This window comes from Panthera pardus, unplaced genomic scaffold (genome assembly GCF_024362965.1).
Source record: "Panthera pardus isolate Hobbes unplaced genomic scaffold, ASM2436296v1 HiC_scaffold_23, whole genome shotgun sequence".
Classification (NCBI taxonomy): domain Eukaryota; kingdom Metazoa; phylum Chordata; class Mammalia; order Carnivora; family Felidae; genus Panthera; species Panthera pardus.
Window position 1 is genome coordinate 2,779,656 of NW_026526799.1, and position 23,109 is coordinate 2,802,764.

The 23,109-nt window shown below is 53.9% G+C and overlaps 1 protein-coding gene and 1 long non-coding RNA gene across 2 annotated transcripts; one reads left to right on the forward strand and one right to left on the reverse strand.

Moving 5' to 3' along the window:
• Window positions 1-11,300: 11,300 nt before the first annotated feature.
• Window positions 11,301-14,323, reverse strand: MEX3B (mex-3 RNA binding family member B). Its single transcript, XM_053888617.1, is given in 3 exon segments — window positions 11,301-11,962; window positions 11,964-12,805; window positions 13,671-14,323. Coding segments are annotated over 3 exon segments (1,728 nt in total). The 5' UTR covers window positions 13,951-14,323; the 3' UTR covers window positions 11,301-11,356.
• Window positions 14,324-17,136: 2,813 nt separating this feature from the next.
• On the forward strand, window positions 17,137-22,434 carry LOC109273540 (uncharacterized). The gene is made up of 2 exons (XR_002083115.2): window positions 17,137-17,261; window positions 19,972-22,434. It is a non-coding gene; the product is annotated as an uncharacterized LOC109273540 (long non-coding RNA).
• Window positions 22,435-23,109: the final 675 nt, after the last annotated feature.

Consider the following 23,109-nt stretch of genomic DNA (forward strand, 5'->3'; position numbering starts at 1 on the left):
TCTTGCCATTTGCAATGACATAGACAGAGCTACAGAGTACAATGCTAAGTGAAATAAACCAGTCAGAGAAAGACAAATACCATACGATTTCACTCATATGTGGAATTTAAGAAACAAATGAGCAAAGGGGAAAAAAAAAAAAAACAGAGAGAGACACAAACCAAGAAACAGACTCTTGACTAGAGAACACATTTCTGGCTACCAGAGGGAAAGGGGGGCGGGGAATGGGTGAAATAGGGGGCGGGGACTAAGGAGGGCACCCGTTGTGATCAGCACCAGGTGACGCACGATGTGTCGAATCGCTGTCTGTGAACTAACTGAAATTAAAATAAAAGGAACGAATAAGTAAGTAAAAGTTAGTCATTGAGAAAAGAACAAGAACTGTGAGGACTTCGCATCCCTCCTCTAGGATGGGGTGGAAACCCTTGTGGGAGGGCGGCTCTGTAGGGAATGTCAAGAGGATCGTGGCAGAGAAGGAAGAGGGAGGAGCCCAGGACGGCGGAGGGAAATCTGCACACCCACCTGAGGTGGTCTCTGTAGGAAGTGAAGGAGACTCCATGAGAAAATTCGAGAAGTGTCCAACATCCACACCCCCGTGCTCCCCGCAGCATCGTTCACAACAATCAAGACGTGGAAACGACCTGAGTGTCCATCCTCGGATGGAAGGATAAAGAAAATGTAGTGCAGGTGTATACAATGGAATATCATTCAGCCTCATAAAAGAAGGAAATCCCGTCATTGGCAACGAAATGGATGGGCCTGGGGGACATCGTGCTGAGCGAAATAAGCCGGACACAGATGGACAAATACTGCACGGTCTCACTTACATGTGCAATCTGAAACAGACTTCTAGAAGCAGAGAGTAGAATAGTAATTAGGGGGACGGGAGGGAGTCACCTGGTGGCTCAGTGAAGTGTCCGACTTTGGCTCAAGTCCTGATCTTGTGGTTCATGAGTTCGAACCCCACCTTGGGCTCTGTGCTGACAGTGCAGAGCCTACTTGGGATTCTGTATCTCCCTCTCTCTCTCTCTCCGTCCCTCCCCTGCTCATTCTCTCTCTCTCTCTCTCTCTCCTCTCTCTTTCCCTAAAAAATAAATTAACAAGCCAACAAATAAATAAGTAAACGTTTTTTAAAAAAGAAGTAGATGGATCTCTCTCTCTCTCCTCTCTCTCTCTTCCTCTGAAAAATAAATAAATAAATAAATAAGAAAAAATTTTTAAAAAAAAGAAGTAGGGGGAAGGAGAGATGGGTAGGGGATGGTCAAGTGGTAGAGAAATTCAGTTATTCAAGATAAGTAAGTTCTGGAGGTCTGCTATACAGCACGCTGTCTATAGCTAACACTACCATATTGTAGACTTCAGATTCTGTAAGAGGTTAGATTTTCTATCATGTTCTCACCGATAATAATAATAATAATAGAGGCAGGAGGAAACTTTGGGAGGTGATGGATATGTTTATGGTCTTAATGGTGGTGACAGTTTCACAGGCATATACTTATCCCCAAACTCATTGAAGGAAACACATTAAACGTGTATATAAAAATGTCTATAAATCCGTACGTTAAATATGTACTGCGTTTTATGTCCATCAGACCTCAGTAGAGTGGTTTCCAAAAAATGCGCTCAACGGCCTCTTCTTGCAGTCTATTTGTGGTTTCCAGCCTCTGCCCTACTCATCCCCAACAGGGCCTGAGGTGTTCGGACCCCGGACGTGGGCCCTCCTGACCACCTCGCCAGCTGGCCCGTGGCCAGACCGCAGGACGGAGCCTCTCCAAGGTGGGCGGGGGGGGGGAGTCCGGTCCTCCCCAAATCTGGCCACGCGCCCCCAGCAAGAGTCACGGTCCGTGCCGGCGCTGACTTGGAAACGGGCCGGTGGTGCAACCGGGCCGGCGAGAAAGTGAAGGGATGGAGAGCGGGTGCCCCTGCTCTGAGTCACTAGAGCTAAGGGTGAGCGTGCCCAAAGCACAACACTTCCCGAAAAGCCAGAGCCCTCGAGAGGGGTACCACGGAAGTGAGAAGATCTGGGCTGTCGTGGTCAGTATCTTCACCTCTGACGGGCAGGTTGTCAGGCAAGAGAGAAATCTGACTCGATCCGTAAAGCGAAAGCTGCCGGGTGACGTTTTGGCTGTCGGCTCCAGGCAAGGACCAGCTTTGTCCCACGTGGACCTGCCCAAAGGCACAAGAGGGATGCCCTTCCTCGGCCCCAGAACTCATCAAAGACATGGTGGGTGGAGGAGACGACGTCAGCATCCGCAGAGGTACCGTTGGAACCAGATTACGTTGATGCTCCTTCTTGCACAAGATTCTGCTAAGCCCTGAAGCCCTTCGTCTCTTTCCCCTGCCCTCCCGACCCAGCTACGGTCTCCCTGGCCTGGGACCCTCCCTGCCTCAGTCCTGGGCCCCTGATCTCTCTTTCCAGTCCTGGCGATGACCAGCGCGGTCGTGTTCCTAAAACAGCGTGTTCCTTAGGGAGCTGCTCTGTTCCAAGGCCCATTCCCAACCACGTCCAACGAGAATGCCTCTCTCCACCTTTGAAATCCTTGACAACCTCTCTCCCTGCGCACTGACTTCATAAACCTACTCGGGTAGACCTTCCTTTCCTCTGCCTCACCAGACTTCCACTGGGATCTTTGTTTTTTCCCATAATGCATTTCGTGGAGCACCTGGGTGGCCCAGTCGGTTAAGCAGCCAACTTCAGCTCAGGTCATGATCTCACGGTTCGTGCGTTCAGGTCCCACATGGGGCTCTGTGCTGACAGCTCAGAGCCTGGATCCTGTTTAGGATTCTGTCTCTCTCTCTCTCTCTGTCCCTCCCCTGCTCACTCTCTCTCTCAAAAATAAATAACCATTTTTTAAAAAAAGTTTAAAATACGCATTTCCTAGGCAGAGGGAACGAATGGTCCAGGCAAAGGCACAAATCTGCGGAAACACAAGATGTGTTCATGAAACAGAAAGCAAGGGCATTTGCTCCCAAACCCTATGACCTGCCATCCAGTCACCCCTCAAACAGGTGACTCTATTTTTAAATAGAGTCACCTCTATTTATTTTTAAATATTTTTAATATTTAATATTTGTAAATATTTGCTCCTCTATTTTTAAATAACGGTGACCGAGCCATGGAGATGTCAAGTCCCCACATCACCCTGCCCGTCCTCCCTCCCCAGGAGTCCCCTCTGCCACCACACTGTCAATTCTATGATGTGGAACCATGTGGCACTGCCATTGTGGTGGCTCCAAAACGTCCCACGTCAGAGATGTCACATGACGGTCTAACACCTTGGCGGGGTCCTTTCAACCCTCTCCTCCTCTCCTCTCATTACCCCAGATGCTCTGCCTGCTCTCACCCTGAGCCATCTGCCTCCAGGACCGGGGCCCCCCGCCCGTCCTGGCGCCGGCCCAGGCCAGGCGGCTCCCGGCTACCAAAACACAGCATGGAATCTGCGTCCCCGGGATGCCTGCAACACGCACCCCGGAGCTCTCCACCAAGCCTTCCGGGCCCTCCGCGATCCACGTCTCAGCCGCGTTTGCACAGTTACCTTCCACTGCCCAGCTCAGCTGGACCCGTCTCCGGAAGGGGCCCTGGAGCTCACCCAGCCCGGTGGCCCACGCGAGGCTTCGCCGCAGAATCCCGGGGCCTTTGACTCCGTGAATCCAGCTCTACACATTCATTCATACGTGGGGTTTTTTGATTCATACTACAGGTGCGATAGTACCTCTGAAGTTTTCCCCTTAATCATACATCCTGGTTTAACATCCGTACAAACTAGGAGGGCTGCCTTCTTTTTCACAGGATCCTGCAGAGTTGTCTGAGGCACGCACGTACATCTTTAACTAACCACCCTCTACTGAGCGATGGAGGGAGTTTGTTAAACTGCAGGTTCCCAGTCTCCCCCTCAGGGGTTGATTTCCGAGGGAAGATCCGGGAAATCTTATCTCATGCAACTTTTCCAGGTTCCTCTCATGGGGGCATCTCAGGGGACAAGGCAGTTTACAAAGCAGGAAATGTGGGTGAATGAGTGAGCCCACCCGGGGGGCACCCCGTACCGCCTGGGTGGCTGTGAGAAGTAACCCCACCTATCAGAGTCCTGAGAGGTTCTCAGGGGTATAGCTTTCTCGCAGTGCACTGTTGTTGAAGTGCCTCCTGAGTTATTACTGAAGGAATGTTAAGCCACGGCCACCGTGGTCTTAATGAGAGATGGGTTTTACTGGACTCTAAATCCATAGGTGGGAGGGTTAGATATTTTCAGTAAGCAATATGTTAAATGTCCTCATAATGCATTGGAGTCCCTTCTGGCTGTTCCGTAAAAGCAGCTGTTTTCCGTGTATCTGCACCAGGTGCGGTTAGAAGGATCTTGGTTTCCAGACATCTCTAGTCCCCCCTTCACCAGTGACTCCCTGTCGGGCAAGGCACTTAAGCTCTGTTTTCTTGGGCTGTAAAATCAGGATAATACTGATATCCCCATTATCGTCCCCATTTCACAGATGATAAAACTGAGGCACAGAGAAAGCTCAGCAATTTTCCCCAGTGACCCAGCTAGTAACCTTCTCCATCATTCTCCAGGGGCGACCAGTCTTCAACAGTCAATTGCACATCTGTGTCATCTTTATTTCTGCCTAGCAAGTCGCCCTAAAACTTAGACACTCGGCAGCTGGGCGTCTCTGCCCAGGTCTCCGCAACGTTGCAGTCGACACGCCGGCCGGGGCTGCGGTCTCATCCGAAGATCCAGCCTAGGGCGTGTCTGCTCATTCTCCTTGTCGGCAGGTCGCAATCCTTACGGGCCACTGGGCTGAGCCCCTCAGTTTCTGGCAGCCAGAGACCCCCCTGCCCCGTCTCTGGCCCCCGGGGCCTCTCACACAGCTGTTCGGACGGACACAGAAGCCACAGCTTCTTTGTGACCTCACTTCAGAAGCAACATCCCGTCCCGTGTGCGCGTCCTGTTCACTGGAAGCAAGTCACCACGTGCAAGCCCCCCTCAAGGGGAGGGGCCTCCCAGGGCCTGATCACCAGGAGGCGGGATGAACCCGCTCCGAGGCCGCCCATCGTATCAGCCTCTGAAACTGTTCTACGCATCTGGCCCTTGGCTGGTGCGAAAAGCCTGTCTTCTGCGTTTCGCCTGTACAGACACCAACGGGACCTCTGTGTTTGCTATGACACGTAGAATTCCACTGTGTGCAGGTTATGGAACTTAATAAACAGGTCCCCCCGCGATGGGCATGCAGGTTATTTCGAGGAAAAGAGACTTGTTCACTGATTTTCTAAATGTGTGTGTTGAGTACCCTTGTGGGCTCTGTATTAGGCGTTGGGGGCTCAGAGTTGAAAGGACAAGACGTTCTCAGACTCGGGGCCAGAAAAGACAAGGTAACAACCGTGAAAAGCACGGCGAGTGGTGCCGTGGAGGGGGGTACACGGTGTCCTTAAGCCCAAAAGGAGGCCTGAGCACGTCTGACACGTCCGGAAGGAAGGGAGAGCCGTCTCTCTTTCTACGGACCAGCAAACTGAGTCACAGACCTGCCATTTGTCCCACCCACCCTCCTGTGAAGACAGGTATTCCTGATGGAAGGGGCCCCACGGGCTCACGGGGTGGGCAGTACCCCTCACAGCATTTTCAGGCCATGCCCAGACCCCACAGGCCTAACAAATGCCCTAGGAAAGGGACCCAATGGGAGGGAGCAAACGAAGAGCTTCACGTTCTGGAGGCAAACAACTGCTTAACGTTTTACTCTTCAGTCAGGGTTCTGGCAACTTTCTGTCACTAAGTTAGTTCAGGGGACATTTTTTGTTAAACTTTTTTTTAATGTTTATTTTTGAGAGGGAGAGAGAAACAGAGGGCGAGCAGGGGAGGGGCAGAGAAAGAGGCAGACCCAGAATCCCAAGCAGGCTCCGGGCCCCGAGCTGCCGGCGCAGAGCCCGACGTGGGGCTCGAACTCACGAACCGCGAGATCATGACCTGAGCCGAAGTCGGAGGTTGACCGATGGAGCCCCCCCCCCAGCACCCTGTGGGAATGATGGCTCTTTCTTGATGATCAGTGCTTTTATTGATTTGAAAAGTGGGGAAAGGGCCCAGCTGCTGCCATGACACCAGGCCAGACACAGACTTGCCGAGAACCAAGAACACGATCAGCCCCTCGTGAGCACGGGGACGTTTCTGTGCCATGTTTCCCGAAGCCTTGTTATTCCCTGGCTGTTTTGTGACCAGCCGAACGGTGGACATGAAGCCAATTCTGTAATACGTTCATCACAGGAACACTGAAAAATATGTCTTTGATGACCATAAAATGAGTGCAGAATATCCTGTCTAAAACAAACAAAAAACTCCACAAAAAATGCCACCTGGGGGCACCTGGGGGACTCAGTGGGTTGAGCGTCCGACTTCGGCTCAGGTCATGATCCCGCGGTTCGTGAGTTCAAGCCCCACGTCGGACTTAGGGCTGACAGCTCAGAACCTGGAGCCTGCTTCCGATTCTGTGTCTCCCTCTCTCTCTCTCTGCCCCTCGCCTGCTCGCACTCTGTTTCTCTCTTTCTCAAAAATGAATAAACATTAAAAAAGAAAGAAAGAAAGAAAGAAAGAAAGAAAGAAAGAAAGAAAGAAAGAACCATCATTCCCATGCTTGACTACTATGTGATGGATGAGTGCTCTCCTGGAAAACCATTTTTTTGTAGCGGTATAGACAGGAGCTTTGGACTCAGATGGATCCAGGGTGGAATCCTAGTCCGGGGCTTATTGGCCCTAGGTAGGTCATTGAACTGCTCGACAACTCAGTCTCCTTATCTCTGAAATGGGTTTACTCACATACGTCCCACTGGGCTGGGTGAGCGCAGAGCGGAGTTCAGAGTGAGGGCTCAATAGACTGTCACAATCCTGTAAGGGGTGCTTAACTATCCCCCTTCCACTTCCTCCCTTCTGGAAAGCAGGAGGGCCTTAACAGTGGGGGACGAGCCCTTAGTAAGGGGGCAAGGGCAGGTTGTGACCGGATCAGGGGAGGGAGGCAGGCAAAGGTAGGCAACATTCAGCCTCTCAAGGGCCCTTGCTCCCTAGCGGGCGAGGAAATGACCTTCTGAAGGTGACAGTGACCCCAGCCATCCACCTCTTCCCCAGTTACCTTGTCCCCCGAAAGCTTTACAGACGACTACGTCCAGCGCTGTGTGGCCCAGCGGGCTCAGAACCCCGTTGAGAGGGGGCAAACTTACTCATATTTCTTGGAAAGATAAGGCTTTCGAGATACGAGGTCTGGCTTACCTCGTGTCTGAAATTCACCGAAGATAAAGAAGCTTTTCCCGAGAGGCAACTCGGGACCCAAGCTGCAGGGAAAGGGGAAAGGCTGCTGACAACAGATCCGTTCCCAGAATTCTCCATAAAATGACTTCAGCCTGACGAGGCAGGAAGAGCGTGAGCCCGGGTGAGAAAACCCAGGATTGTGTTTGTGCAGACTGCATTTCGAGTATTTGCATTTTACCGCAAATAGGCACTGCAAAATGTCAATGGCGCCTCCTCCGCGCGGTGGTAAGATCCACAGGAGAGAATGGAGGTAACAGGGCTTTTGAACATCCCGTGTAAGCGTGATTATTATTAATTGGGTGCAATCTAGCACTCTGGCGGATAAAACGAGTTCCTTCGCGTTGACGCCCAGTGCTCCCCCACCACATTCTGACACCGCAAGAGCGACCCTGGCTAGCGGAGAATCCCAGATGCATTCAAACACCAGGACAGTATCGCCAATTTCAAGGCGGTGAATAAACAGCAGGAAAGATACATTTGCTTCGTCTCTACCAGGGTTTCTGAAACCCTGAGCTGCATGATTCCTTGCTGTGCCTCGCGGGACGTTTCACGGCATCCCTGACCGCTACCCACTAGATGCCAGGAGCACTAGCCCCCCAAGTGTCACACCCAAAAATGTCCCCCGAGACTGCCTAAATGGGGGGGGGGGGTGCGTGGGAAAGCTGTCTGCCAGCTGGAATTTCAGAGCCCGGAGAGATTTCAGAGGGGGCACCAATATAGCCTCTCTCACCTCTCCAGCTGGAGGACGGTCACCTGCGCAGCCCGTGGCCACCTTCAGGGTCGTCATTTGGGGGATCTGGGGAATGGGACAGAAGGCTTGCCTTGGATCAAAAGCTAATGCCAGTCTGATCCCACTAGCCTTTTCCATGCCCTGTGCTGGTGACCAGGGCCTGCCCCGCCGGGGAAACCAATGGGTTAAAAGAGAGAAAGCTCTTTCTCCCGAGAAACCAACATTTATTAATAATACATCCCAAAACTCCATGTCAACCAAGGGGACCTCTCCCCACAAAGGTATGTGGGCCACTCAAAGCGTATGTCAGCAGCCTCAAGACCTGATCTTTTTCTATTTTCCAAAGCAGCGTATGGACCACAAGAAAATCTCCACGTGTGAGAAAAAGCCCATGAGAAACTCCGTCAAGGCTTTTGTTTTTTCCTTGTCCTCTCTGTAATCACTCTGCTAGAGCAGAAAAGCAGTTACATGGCCGAAGAGGTAAGTGTAAAAGGAACCTCGGTTCTGTTCTAGGCATTTCTGAACAGTTAACAGGAAAGGTGGGAAACACTGTAACACTGCTTCTCGCCAGGCCTCGGCCAGGGGGTAAACACCATCTGGGAACGTTCCAGAGGCTGGAGATGATGCCAGAAATTTCCCAAGCTGGGCCACTCCTTTTTCCCTTCCCACCCCAAATTCCAGCCTCCTGCCTTTACACGGCAGCATTTGAACCAAACAAATCAGGAGCGACGATGGAGGCCGTTGCTAAATTTCTGGACAGATAGAAATGAATACAAAGGGAAAAGAGGAACCCCCACTGAATATATATTGTGGCTCACGGTCTGGACTCACCTGCTGAACGTTACCCATCCACACAGATGTAAAGAGAAGCCCGCCACGGTCTGGGCAGACACGGTTCTCCGGGGGCAGCGGATCCGCTGGAAAGTTTGCTGGGAATTCAGGGGCATGGTCTGGTCATGTCTGAATACTCTCTAGAAGACAGAGCTCAGGTCAAGTGAAACACAGTGGCCCCATCATTTGACAAAGCCCCACAGCCAGGCAGCAGGTGTAAGTCTGCTGAAAACAAACAAAAAAACTTCTCTCAAACAACAACAAACAGTTAACCCCCTTAGCCTGTCAACACCAATTAGTTTGCCTTTCCAGCAGAAGCCTCTTAAGACCAGTCCTCAGATCCAGCGGGGTCCTCTGCAAGCAGAAACCGTCATTCAGCGGGGTCCTCTGCAAGCAGAAACCGTCATTGCGCAGCTGCCCCCAAGAAGCGACCCTCCATGGAAACTTCCAACAGCAAACACAGCCCTTAGGCTCCCTGTACCCGGAAGGGGCCGGGCAGGGCGGGATTATAGCTTTGCCAGGCTCCAAGCACTCTTGTGTCCTGGGCTCCTTCCTGCATAATAATATCAACATTAAAGTGTATCTTTGATGTAACTTTAAATACTTTTAACATTTTATTTCCTTCGTGTCTCAGGAAAATTTAATAGGTTCTCGTGGACCTGAAAATTCAAACGTTTCCTTTGAAGAATTTCATCGCTTTTGGGTTTTCTCTCTTCTGATTTTGAAAGCAAACATTTTTTGCTGGGCCCCTGAAAAGTGTCGTGGGCCCTAGGCTCCGTGCCTGCTATGTCTAATGGGGAAGTGAGCCCTGATTCAGTAGAAACGTGCAATTACAAAAAAAATAAATAAAGTTACCCACAGTCTATACGTTCAGCTCGTCACAACTCTGGCCTGTTTTGAAAGTCCATCCTATTGACAAAATACTGACATCATATGCCTGGAATGAATACATTTTCACCAGCCACTTAAAAGTGATTTACACAGGTGGGCTCCAAGGGGCTTAGAAACAAACAAGCAAACAAAAACAAAAACAGAACACCACCAAGCCACCACACAAGATAGATTTTCTTCAATATTTTATTTATATAGAAATACTTAAAAAACAAAGTAGCACCATTACTTAAGTTTTACCTTTATTATGTAGAACTTTAAATGTCAGAAAAATAAAACTCTTGATACAATTTCAAATCTTGTCTCAGCAAATATAATATTAGTATTTGACCATGAGGTTAAAGGCCCTTTATCATAAAATAAAATATACTTTGCTTTTTAAACTTTGCTCAGTAAAGTACATTTAAGCTCAAGTAACGTCACCTACATATACATAAACAAGTGGTAAACAAATGTATTAAAATAGGAATACTAAAACTATAGTGGCCCAACGAATTTTCGTAGCTTGCACGGAATTCTATTTATACAAATGTTAGAAAGCATCCACAGTTCCTTTTGACGTGTTTATACGTTTCCGTTTTTTTTTTTTTGTAATAATATAGAATAAAATATGCTTTATATCACTGAATAGAAAATATGCTGGGTGAAGCAAATCTAGAAGATTTGTCTGAACCTATAAAATCTCCATCCCAACAGAATACTGTTCAAAACATTACACATTTTATGGTTTTGTAATTTCGTCACAATTGTGTGGTTATTAAAATAATACAGTGTTCTTTGCCATAAGGCCATACTAAAATAAAAAGATTTAACCCAGCTACAAAAAAGTTCACTGAACTTAAATTAAAATACTTGTAAACATCTTTGCAATATGAAATATAATTTTTCAAGTCAAAAAAGAATAAAATACTTCAATCTGTATTAATGCAATTTCTCTTTAAAACTTTTAAACGTTTTTAATATATAAGAGATATGTTACAGTTTGTTTAACTTTTATAAAGCTGCAGTATCCTGGATTCACAGGAACTCCTGGCCCTTCCACAACATTCAAAAAGGATCCACTGTGTTCTAGAATAAGCATCGGAGGAACCCAGCCACAGAGGGGAACACACGTAAAACAGTCCACACATCCCATAAGCACTATTATTACCATCTTAATCATAATAATTATTGTTCTTTTTTTTTTTTTTCTCCTACTTTAAGAAAATGGAAAACTTGTGGGGTTTTCTTCTTCTGGAAGCTTCCTATTAAGTACAGTGTAAAAACTATCATGACTAGAGTGTCGCCGTTCCTATTATTTATAGAGCATGCATTTCAGGTGGTTCAGATCAGAGGCTTCCCAGGCTACAGTACTCTTGATGCAGATATCCTGGCAAGTTCCTTTGTTTAAAAATTACATTTTAAAAATGAGCGGATACTACAGCTTTCCAAGCTCCTCTGGACCTCAGAGTGAGAGCAGGGCGGGGAGGAGAAGGTGGGGCACCAAGGCGGCGGGTGGGCGCGGACGGGGTGGGGGGGCGGGGGAGTGAGGCCGGAGGGGAGGGGAGGGGAGGGGAGGGGAGGGGAGGGGAGGGGGTCCCCCTTCTCCCCCCCCTCCCCGCGGGGTGCGCGCAGGCGCGCGCCGCCTTCAGGAGAAGATGCGGATGGCCTGAGTGACCGCGGTGTGGCAGACCGGGCACTCGGGCTCGCTCTTCTCGCAGATGCGGTTGGCGCACTCCATGCAGAAGAGGTTGTGGCCGCAGGGCACGAGCGCGGCGATCACCTCGCTCTCGAAGCACACGGAGCAGTCGCGGCTGCCCTTCCGCCGCAGCCCCGACGACGAGGAGGAGGAGCTGGAGGAGGAGCTGGACGACGACGACGAGCCGGAGGTGTCCGACGGCTGCAGGCCCGGCAGCTGCGCCCCCAGCCCGTTGGCATAGGCGGCGTAGGTCAGGCCCCCTCCGCCCGGGTCGCTGCGCACCCGGCGCGCCAGGTGGTGCTCGCCCGTCCCCGGCGCCATGTGCAAGGGCGGGGACAGGCGCGGGCAGCTGGTGCCCGGGTGCAGCCGGCGGTGCACCAGCAGCCCCAGGTTGGCATTGGAGGGCGCGCTGGCGCCGCCCCCGGGAAAGACCACCGAGGAGGACGAAGCGGAAGAAGACGCGGAGGAAGAGCAGGAAGAGGACACGGGCGCCGCAGGTCCGCCCCCCGGGGACCGCTCGAACTGCGCCCAGAGCAGGGGCGCCCCAGGCGGGGGGGGCGGGGGCCGGGTCGAAGGTGGGCGGGAGCTCGGGACAGCCGTCGGGGGAAGGCACGGAAGCTTCCCCCGCCGCGTAGGTGTATCCATTGCCGTTGTTGTTGTTCCCGTTGTGGGCGAAGCTGAGCGCGGGGCTGGGGGGGCTGTAGTCCGCTAGGCGCGGGGTGGCGGCTGTGCTGCCGCCGGTCCCCCCGCCGAAGTAAGAGTCTGTGGAGGCGCTGCCGAGCGAGCTGGAGCTGTCGTTGCGGTAGCTAGAGAAGGGCTTGCGGCCGGGGGTGGGCGTGATGCTGGGGGTGGGCTTGCTCCAGAGGCTGCCCGGGCCGGACCCGCCGGACCCGTGATGCAGATCAAAGCCCACATCCGTGCCGTTGGCGTGGAAGTCGTTCTCATCCGTGAGCTCAATGATACCGCCCGTGCGCAGGGCGATGTGCGCCTCGATCTCCTCGCGAGCTCGGTCCACGTTCTCAGGCATGCCGGTCACCTCGAACACCGGCTCCTTGTCTCGGCTGGGCGTCACGATGTACGTGTGCGTCTGCTGCTGGATGCGCTTGATCGTGGCGCCCTTGGGCCCCACCACGAGCCCCACCACGCGATAGGGCACCCGCACCTGGATGGTGGTCTGTCCAGGCAGGTTGGGCGGCCCGGGCACTGCGCCGTTGAGCGCCGTGTTCTTATTCCGCGAGGCGCGGATCATGGAGAAGTGCTCCGCGGCGGAGATGATCTCCCTCCGAGCCATGGCCACATCCTCCTTCCTGCCCGTCACAACAAAGACAGGCTCCTCCCCGCGAACCGGGGTCTTGATGTAAGTATTGGTCTTCGCCCGCAGCGCTTTGATTTTACAACCTGGGAGCCGGGGTGCAGGGGAGGGAGTGGGAGAGAGAGACAGACACGCCCATTATCCCGGGGTAACCGCGGAGACCCGGGACCGCCCGCGCCCAGGGCTGCGGGACAGCAGGACACGCTTTGGGCGGAAAGGGGGCGGCTCCCTCCCTGACCCCGGGCCACGCCACCGGCTGGGAAGCGGGTTCCACCCGCGAGGCGCTCGAGGAACAGCCCATTGGCTGCCCAGCCCTCCCCCGGTGACTGCAGTCGTCCCGAGCAAACCCGAGAATCCCAGAAAAAGTCAGCTGGGGAGATGCCGCTAGGATCCAGCGGGGCGCGCCGTCCGCCCTGAAGACGAGGCGAAGGGGTCCGGGGAAGAGGGCCGGAGCCGCGATCCGCACTCCCCCCCCACCACCACCACCACCAGAGCTGGGGGACTGATGGGAGGGGGGGGCAGTCCCGGGACCCATTGTTCCTCCTCTGGGCTCCATTCCGCTTTGCAGAAATCCAGAATCCTCCTCCCATCCGATGCTCACTCCTCCTCCTCCCCCTCCCAAAGGACCCATCAAAGGCCCCCTCCCCCAAGCATCTTATATTTAAATTCTATTTCCCGGGGTGGGTTGGGTGGGGGGCGCTAGGGGAGAAGGCAGTGATTTTAGCAGGATGAAGTGCATCCCGCCGTGGCAGCGGCGCGGCTCCGGGAGACAGCCTGCCTGCACTTTCTTTGTCTGGGGCGCCGGCCCCTCGCGCGGCTCTTCCTCTCTCGTCAAGGCTCGCGGGCGCCGCGGATCCCGAGCCCTCCCGCGCCCTCCCCGCGGGGCGGTGGCCCGAGACCCTCTCCCCCACCCCCACCCCCACCCCAGCTCCCCATCCCTGCCGGACCCACCTTGCCGCCCCACGATCTCGGCGACGTGCTCGGAACTGGGCACCGGCACGCACTCGGTCATGTTCACGCTCTTCTTGCGCGGCTCACTGTCGTACAGAGAGGCGCCCTCGTCACTGTCCAGCCCCAGCAGGGAGAGCTGATCGAGCGCGAGCTGCAGGGCTCTTTGGTCATCCAGGGTCTCTCCCCCGCCGCCGCCGCCGCCACCGCCGCCGCCGCCGCCGCCTCCCCCTCCGCCGCCGCTGCCGTTGCGCTCCAGCTCTGCAAACAGGGAGCTGGGCATCGCTCGGCCGTGCGCGCCGCGCCCCCGCCGGCCCTCGGCTCGGCGGCGAGAAGCTGCGGCCACAAAGGCAGCCGGGAAGCGAGTGGTCAGGGGCGGGGAGGCCGGCCGGCTGCAGAGGGCTCCGTTGCTCCTTTCTCGGCGCCGGGAGGAGTGGGGCGCTCGGTGCGGTCCGCGCCGGGCAGTGGCTGCAGGAGCCCCCGCCTGGGTCCCCACCCCAGATCTGCCGGCGGGTGGGGTGGGGGCAAAGCTCGAGCGGCGGCCGCGCGTACCCCCCGAGTGCCCGGCTGGCTGGCCACAATGCCGAGCGAGGAGCGAGCAGGCGAGCGACAGCAGCGTTTCTTTAAGGAGCCCCTCCCCGGCTCCTCCACTCCCTCCCGCCCGCCCGCCCGCCCGCCCTCACTCAGCGCTTTTTCCTCCTCTCCTCCCCGCCTCTTGACTGAGCCTCTGCAGCCAGACGGCTCCGGAGGGGGACGAGGGAGGCGCAACGTCACCGGCGGGAGCTGACACTACAATGCTACTGACACTATCGCTGGGGGAGGCGATTGGCGCGCGCCGGGCCGGGGGCGGGCGGAGGCCGCGGTCAGGGCGAGCGGAGAGCGAGCGCCCCCCACCCCCGCGCTCGCCGCAGCCCGCCCCGTCCTCCTCCCGGCCGCGCCCCTCCCCCGCCGCCGCTAACGCCTCTCTTTGTTGTCTAATGCGGGACCGGCAGGCTCGGGACACTCGCGCGTACCTATCGGCCGAGGACAGTCTGTCCCCAGATCTCCTCCCTCGCGCGATTGAGAGAGGAAAACGCGCCCAACTCTGCTGCCAGCGGCCCGGCTCTGAGCGAGCGGTCCTGCGAAAGTCCCGTTAGCGTCCCCAAATAAGCCACCCCTAGAGCCCACGGTGCCACTGGGAGAAGGGTCTATTGTCCGCCCCAAAGGGCGGTCCGAGTCCTCGGACACGGAAAGCGGGACTCGGGGTCCCGGTGCGCACTGGCAAAGTGGCTCCTGGCGCGGGTTGCCCACCTGCGCGGGAGCGCAGGAGACACAAAGGCATAGGCCCGCCCGCATCGCTCCTCGCGCGCGCGCCCGCAGTTCGGTCCCCCCGGGCAGCACTCCGTCCAAGTGGCCCCGAAACTGCGGATCGGAGAGCCGGAACCCCGCCGCAGCGCGGGCCTGGCCCGCCCTGCGGCCGGCGACCTCCGGAAGGCGCGGGGCGGGGGTCCTGCACACGCCCCGCGCGCCGGCCGAGCCCCCGCGGGCGCCGACGCGTGCACGAGCGCCGCGCCGCCACCGCGGGGACGCCGGCCATGGCTCCGGCGGGCGGCGCGGGCGTGCGCGCGCCGCTCTCGGGTCCCTCCCCGCCCCGCGGCCGGGCATGCGCGGTGCGCGCGAGGAGCGGGCGGGCCCTTTAAGGCGGGCGCGGCGGAGCGTGCGCCGGCCCCTCCCGCGGCCCCGCCCCGACGGGAGGTGTGCGCCCGCCGCCCCGCCGTTCTTTGTGCGCTTCTCGGGGTGGAGTTGGCGGCGGAGGGAGGGCGCGCCCGGACCGGCCGGAGGGGGACGGCGAGCTGCGCCCCCTTCCGGAGCTCCCGCGGCCGCCTCCGAGCGCGAGGGAAGAAAGAAGGCTTTGAGGGCCGGGCCGGGGCTCACCGCCTGCCCGCCGGCCGCCGCCCGGTCCGCCCCCTGCGCAGCCACGGGCGCCGACGCCCCCTCGGGCCCCGCGCGCGCCCCTCTTCGTCGTTCCCGGCGCCCCAGGGCTCGCCGCGTCCCCGCGCCCGGCCGGCCGGGGGCTGCGGCTGGCGGAGAGCGCCGGCGTCCGCGCGGCTCGGCGGGACGCGCGCGCGGGACAATGCGGCCATGTGGCCGCCACCGCGGACGGGCCCACGCGGGGGGCCTGCCGGTGCCGCGGGGCGAGCTCGGGGCGCACAGGCGGAGGCTCCCGGGTGTTCTCTCCCTGCGTGAGCCCGGGAGGAGCGCGAGCGCCCGGGCCCCGGTGTGCCATGCGTAAAAGGAGGGGGCAGGTCGTACCTGCCCCGGCCACCTCGTGGGTTCGGAGAATTGACTGTGACAGTAGATGCGAGCGCGCTCGGGAATCGCGGGCAGTGCCGCAAACGCCTTTACTTTTGAGCCCAGGAAGGCGTTCCCTTCTTGCTCACCTGGAGCTGTCTTGGAGAAGAGGTGCTGATTATTTCCTCGGGGAAATGAGGCTTAGAAGGCGCTCAGAGTGGTTATTTCGTCAGGATGTTTGTGTCAGCTTCCCTGAGTCTGGGGTGTGCGTGAGACAGAGAGAGAGAGAGAGAGAGAGAGAGAGAGAGAGAGAGAGAGAGAGAGAGGTGGGGCGGAGGCGGTGGCAAGTCCTCTGGAGAGCCACCGCCTAGTACTCTAGTGAATTCTTGTATTTTTCAACCTGGTTTGTGGGCTCCCGTCCCACTCATCTGTGGATGAGGAGGGGGTGCCCAGAGGAAGGAGGTTCTCCGTGGAGAGGGTCCTGGCCGGGAACGGCCTTGCTCAGGGCCTATAAAGGCCAGGGCAGACAGGGAAAGGACTCCCAGGGCCTCCGCGTTTACATGTTGCCGACGCCACAGGCTTTTTTGCTGGCCTCTCAGCTCCGTTTCCAGGAATTTAACAACCTCCCGATTGGGCCAAGTGGGGTTTCCTTTTTCAAACAACACCATGAAAGTAAAGTTGTTCCCCAGCATCCACTGCTAGTGAAGCCCGCACACAGGTAAATGGGGGCTCTCCCACCCAGGGTTGCTCCTGCGGGGGGACAGGCCTGCACACATCCTGCCCTCCTACCTGCGGTGTTAAGATTTCGGGTGGGTTAAATCAGAGACCCATGTTGCTGAGAGTCCCTGGGGTCCTTGGGTCATTCCCAGGACGGTGTGTGTGACACTTTGTGGAACTGACAGGTGTCCTTCTCCCCCAGCAGATCTGTACCCGGCCGTAACTGCAGGTGTTCAATGAAATCACACATCTGAGCCCACTTGGAGGATAAGCTCAAACTCCGACCCGACGAATTCATGGAGAGCTGCCTGTGGTCAGGTGCCCACTGGCATTCCATGCAGCCCGGGCCGCCCTCCATAGACCAGAGTGCTTCAGGGACACCTGTGCAAAGATCGGGTGGTTTTCTGAAGGCGCCCACAAAATCGAAGGGCCTCCTGAGAGTCTAGGAGGGTGATGACTGTGGTAGCGGGGGAGCGGTGATGTTTGACAGACCCGACGCCCCAGCCGAGCTCAGCTTCAGCACGCTGGTCTCTGAGAAGAGGCTAGTATCCAGCGTCCCACCTGCCTCAGGGGGTTGTTTGAGCCGATGGATAATGACGGTGAAAGGTAACTCGCTGTAAATTACAAAGCACTAAGCAAACGTACTTAGTTTGGGGTGGGGTGGTGCTTCACCCACAGTCGCTTCGTATCTTCTCAACCTGTATCCAGTGCTGACCGGTCAGGGGATTTTCTGACACTCGAGTGCTGTTATAAAAGTAACAATCTGGAAAATTTGATTCTCAATTAGTGGATTTAATAAGCCAAGACATGATAAAACTTGCAAAGTCCAGTTCTGTTTTTAAATAGACCCTCCTCCCTAGTTTTTGGCTAGACTTTCCCAGGCTCCTTTAGGACCCCAGAGCTTAATTACTTTTCCCGATACAGGACGCTTTCCCCCAAGAACTTCCCAATGTGGCCATGGTTTTGTTTTGTTTTGTTTTGTTTTGTTTTGTTTTGTTATTATTATTAGCAAAAGAAAGGAGCTTGCAGAGTGTGGTCTGCTAATGTAATCGAGAATTTCAGTTGTCCCAAATTAAGAAAAGGTAAAGTCACTTCTGTTGTCCCCATTTTGCAGATGAAGGTAGGTTAAGTCTCATGTAACATGGACACGACGTTTTTGAAGAATGTTTTGATAATATGGGAAATGCTGTCCTTGGGTTGGACGAACAGAAAAAGAGGCGCGTATGTTACTAAACCCGCAGGGAGCATCAGGAGAGGCAGACGAACAGGCCGGGAAGCAACACGTCGGCATTTTCATGATGGCTCTTTAAATAGCGGGATCACGTTTTATTTTCACGTCTCAAGTTCCGAACGTCTTTATTGGATTAGTTTTTAAAAGCAATACATGCTTAGTTTAAAAGTTAAACAGCGCTAAAAGGCTTAATAAAACCACAAGCACCCGTACCTGCTGTAAATAGAAGGGAAAAACCTAAAGCGAATCCTAGCACACATTTATACTTATGAAAGCTTTCGGAATTATGAGGGTAGAGAGGGAGAAAGGGTCATAAATTGTATAAAATGGGCCTTTAAAAGTGGCTTGACTTCTAAAATTTAAACGTTCATTTGGTTAATCATCAGTAATAACCATTCTGCAATGTCAGAGAGGAATAGGAACCAGAGGTGGTAATTTTAAAACCTTGAAGATACACAGGAACTCCGGGAGCCCGGAGGCCCGCCGACCTTCGGGAAGGAGGTGCCCTTTCTTCTTCCTGAGCAGGGATGAAAATGGACCCGTGGAATCCTCCACTTTACCCCAGACTCTCAGGTGGAACCCCTTTCTATGAACTGATGAATTCTAGCAGGTGGTTAGAACCTCAGGATGCCAGCAAGTGTGTGGTCCCAAACTTTTATGTGGCAGGGAGCGAAGGAACGGGAAGCGGCTGGCCCAGACTCACAGGCTCGTTGACAGTGTGGGTCTGGACTGGGGACCCGGAGCCCTCACTTCCCACATGAAGTGCTCATTCTTTGTCTCAGGTAACTCAGGGAAATCGAGGCTGCCCCTAGCTCACCCCTCTGCGTGTCCTGGGCCGGCGTGGGGTAGGCTCAGTCACATTTGCTGTTGTCAAACCTCTGAGGAACAGGACAGCTGCCTCCCAAGTCCAGGTGGGGGCCGTCCTGCGAGGCGTCTGCAGGAAGGCGGTCTCAGCCCCCTCGCTCCCAGCCCCCTTTTCCCTGAACTAAACGGGGCCCCCGAGGTGAAGGCTCCAGGAGCTGCCGGACCCCGTGTCGGGGAGGTGGTGAGGCAGCCACAGCTCCGTGGTCCCAGCCCCGCACGAAGCTCCTAGCAGGACTTCCGTGCCATGGAAGTAAAACAAAATAAAACAAACACCATGTGCTGACATATGGCACGAGTCAGTCACCATGCTAAACACCCGGACAGTGTCAGTTCTCACGGTGTACTGATAAGCTGCGATGGCCGTTTCTGTTCCAGAAAGGTCCCATTCTGGGAACTAGGATTGGAATCCAGTGACCCCAGACCCCAAACTCCAACCAACCAACCAACCAAATGCCAGGCCTCTGGCAACAGAGGAAAGTCTTGGGGCTAAAAGTATTTATTCGTCAGACTTGAGGATGACAGATTAGAAAACAATAACACCAAATTAAATAAAAGTTGAAGCGGGTCACGATCCTGAGTGCTCAGTAAATGGAGTTTGAAAGATCAAAAGTGGGAAAGCCGTGAACGTGGAGGGACTGATAGTTCTCCGATACTTAGGAACTTTTCTCAATGGGAGGCTTCTTCTGTGAAAGTACAGTGGGGGGTGGGGGAGACAAGGGTAGATGCTTCTGGAAGGCAGATACCAGCAGAGGACAGGAGCCACCTTGAGCTGGGAGCTGCCTGCAGATGGGGCGGGCCACCTCCCAGAAACTCGAGGACCACTTAATCAGGGACGTCTACAACGGCTGCACGCACTGGCTGCGTAGACAGGTGCACCGGATCAGGGGTGACGTTTTGAGTTTTCCTCAGTTTGTTGACCTTCGACTGGTCAGCTAGTCTCTTAGCTTTGGTTTTCTCATCTATAACATAGGAATATTAGTCCTTACGGAGGCAACAAAGGCGGGCTATCCGTCTTTCTCTCCAGTGGGATGGCGACGCACTTGAGGGACGAAGGTTCCATGTTCGTCCCCTTTAAAGTGACAGAACACAGAGCAAAAAAGGATTTAAAGCTCTAATCTTTTTCAACGTTTTGTATGACCACACCTTCTCTGTTCTCATTACTTAAAAAAAAAAAAAAAAAAAGAAATACCTTTATAACCTGAAGAATTTTTGCCTTTTCAGCATCACCGTGAAAAGTCGAGATGCCAATCAATTGAAAGGCAGCTGTGACCGTCTCACAACTAACTCTGAATGACTAGCCAGCTTAACTTCGTGCTAAAATGATTTCTTCCCTTTGCATTTCGGTTCAAAAGATAAAAATTATGTCAACAGAGCTATTAAAATTTTAGCTAATAATAGAATCGTTTTTGTTATGCTGATAAAACAAATCTACAGCTTTATTTAAATTCCACAGCTGTCATTGTAGTAAAACGTGTACACGAGGATACGGAGATTCATGGACTCTAACAAGCAAAGAAATACAAATGCGAAAATGCCTTTCGGGAGGCGTGAGCACCAACCTAACAGAAGAAGTAAAACAGAGGCCATGATGTAAATCCCACGACTCCGAAGAAAAGAAAGAAGATGGGGTCTCCAGCAGGAAAATGTTAAGAAGCATCGTTGAGTGGAAAGGGTAAAACCAAACACGACAAAGCATACAAAAAGTATATAACGACCAAATAAAACAAATACCAACAGGTCAGTAGGAAGAGAGACAAGGAGGCTGCTCGGCCCGCTGCAAAGAGATGGGGAGGGGTTCTCAGGGAGAACTTGACCTTGCCGAGGCCCTGGCCATGGTCTCCGGGGCGGGACTGGCCAGTGTGAGACGGGCCAGTGGTGACCTTGGGGGGCACACAGATGGGTCTGTTTTAACTATTATACGTTCATCTTAATTGCATTACAAGATCATATTTAGTAGATGAAACCTTGGAATTCAGGGATATCAAGGCAAGGAGAAGCTGAAGTTGGTGTGTATGTTTTGAAAGGAAGTCAATCTGAGCAACACTTCGGTGAATAACATTACGGTTGGTGCTCAGATGTGGTAAAATGTACAAATGCAGATGTTATGTGAGTGAATGAGGACTGGAGACAAACGACGGATGGGAAGATGTGCTAATTAGGCTAATTCTTTAGGATTAATTTATCATTAGAATTAATTTTTTTTTTAATTTTTTTAAGTGTTTATTTATTTTTGACAGAGAGAGATAGAGCATGAGTCGGGAAGGGGCAGAGAGAGGGGAAGACACAGAATCCGAAGCAGGCTCCAGGCTCCCAGCTGTCAGCACAGAGCCCGACACGGAGCTCGAACTCATGAACCGCAAGGTCATGACCTGAGCCGAAGTCGGACGCTCAACCGACTGAGACACCCAGGCGCCCCTATAATTAGAAGTTTGTACAATAGTCAAAAGACAACCGTTTTGGGAGGTGGGGGGCACGGAATCTTTCAGAAGTTCATCTGAAAGATCACAGAAGAACCAAGGGGGGCTAGGAGCAGCTGTCATGACACCAGACGTTAGCACCTCTTACGACCGCGGATGGACAAGAATGTATCATCCGTTCCGAGGAGAGGACGTCCAGAATCCGGTGCGAGACGGTATGAGGCTGCGGTGGATACCGGCGTGTCTGTCCCACGGGCACCGGGCTGGGGGACGGGGAACACAGCGGGGTGACCCAGGGTGGGGCATCTGCAAGGGAACAGCACGTTGATGAGCCGACCGACAGGCGTTTGTGTCACATCACGACTCTGACAACAGCCACGGAGGACAGACCGTGGTGCAAGCAACTTGCAAAGGGGGGACCCGCAATTCTTGCTACGCAGAGGACTTCATCTGTGGCCTCAAAGGACATAACTGACGAGCTGAGAAGATGTTTTCATGCACGAAGTAAAATAAGGCAGAGTAAGTTGTGATATGTTTGAGCGCTTATTACATACTAGGATGATGCTGGTTCTGTCATTCAATAATCTCAATAATCCAGTGAAATGGGGACTAAGTTATTTATACTTTCGCCCAGAGGAAACTGAGCCCGAGCTGGCCAGCGGCAGGCACGCCCAGCCGTCCAAGCGCGAGTTCTCTTTCTTTCTTAAAAACCCCTTTGTTGAGAAATAATGGAGACACAGAAACCGGGACACGTGTGCCGTGTACGATTTGACGGCTTTGCGCGTATCCACGCACCTGTGACACTGTCCCCGCGGTCCTGACGATGGATGTATCCATCGCCCCCAGAAGTTTCCTGCTGTCCCTTTTGTCTGTGGTAAGAACAATAGCATGAGATCCAGCCCCTGAAGTTTCTGAGCGCACGACACCGTGGTGTTCCCCACAGGTGCCGTGGGGCACGGCAGAAATCTAGAACGGGTTCGTCTTCATAACTGGAACTTGTACCAGTTGAACATCTCCCCGTTTTCTCCTCCTCCCGGGCCCCGGTAACCTCCGTTTCGCTCTCTGCTTCTGAGTCTGACCCTGGTAGAGTCCTCCAGGGGGAACCACGCAGTATTCCTTCCTCCGTGATGGACTCATTTACTTAGTGCAGCGTCCTCTACATTCAGCCACGTCGTCACAAACGGATTTCCTTCCTTTCTTAAGCCTGACCGATGCTCTAATTTACGTGTATTCCACAGTTTCTCGCCACAGAATTGCCAGAACTTTCTTCTGTTTTGCTTTGTTTGTTTTAGAAGAGCCGTCCTCACGGACACGAGTGGGTATCTCATGGTGGTTTTGATTTGCATCTCCCTGACGATGAGTCACGTCGAGCATCTTTTCACGTGTCTGCTGGCCATCTGTGTATCGTCTTTGGAGAAATGTCTATTCGAGTCATTTGCCCCTTTTTTTTTTTTTTTTCATCTGGTCTTGGCAACGAAGGCACGGATAGGACACCAAAAGCAGAGTCAACAAAAGCATCAGCAAACAACGGGACTACATCAAACTAAAGGCTTCTGCACCGCAAAGGGGACCACCAACAGAACGAGAAGGCGGCATGAGAGATGTTTGCAAACCACATGCCCGATGAGAGATTAATATCCAAACTATATAAGGAAATCATACAATACCAAATATTAAAAACAAAAACAAAACAAGTACACAATAACCCAATGGAAAAATGGGCAAAGAATTTAAAAAATATTTCTTCCGGGGCACCCGGGTGGCTCAGTCAGTTAACCATATGACTTTAGTTCAGGTCATGCTCTCGAGGTTTGTGGGTTCGAGCCCCATGTTGTGCTCTGGGCTGACAGCTCAGAGCCTGGAGCCTGCTTCTGATTCTGGGTCTCCCTCTCTCTCTGCCCCTTCCCCTCCTCCCCCCCTCAAAAATAAACATTAAGAAAAA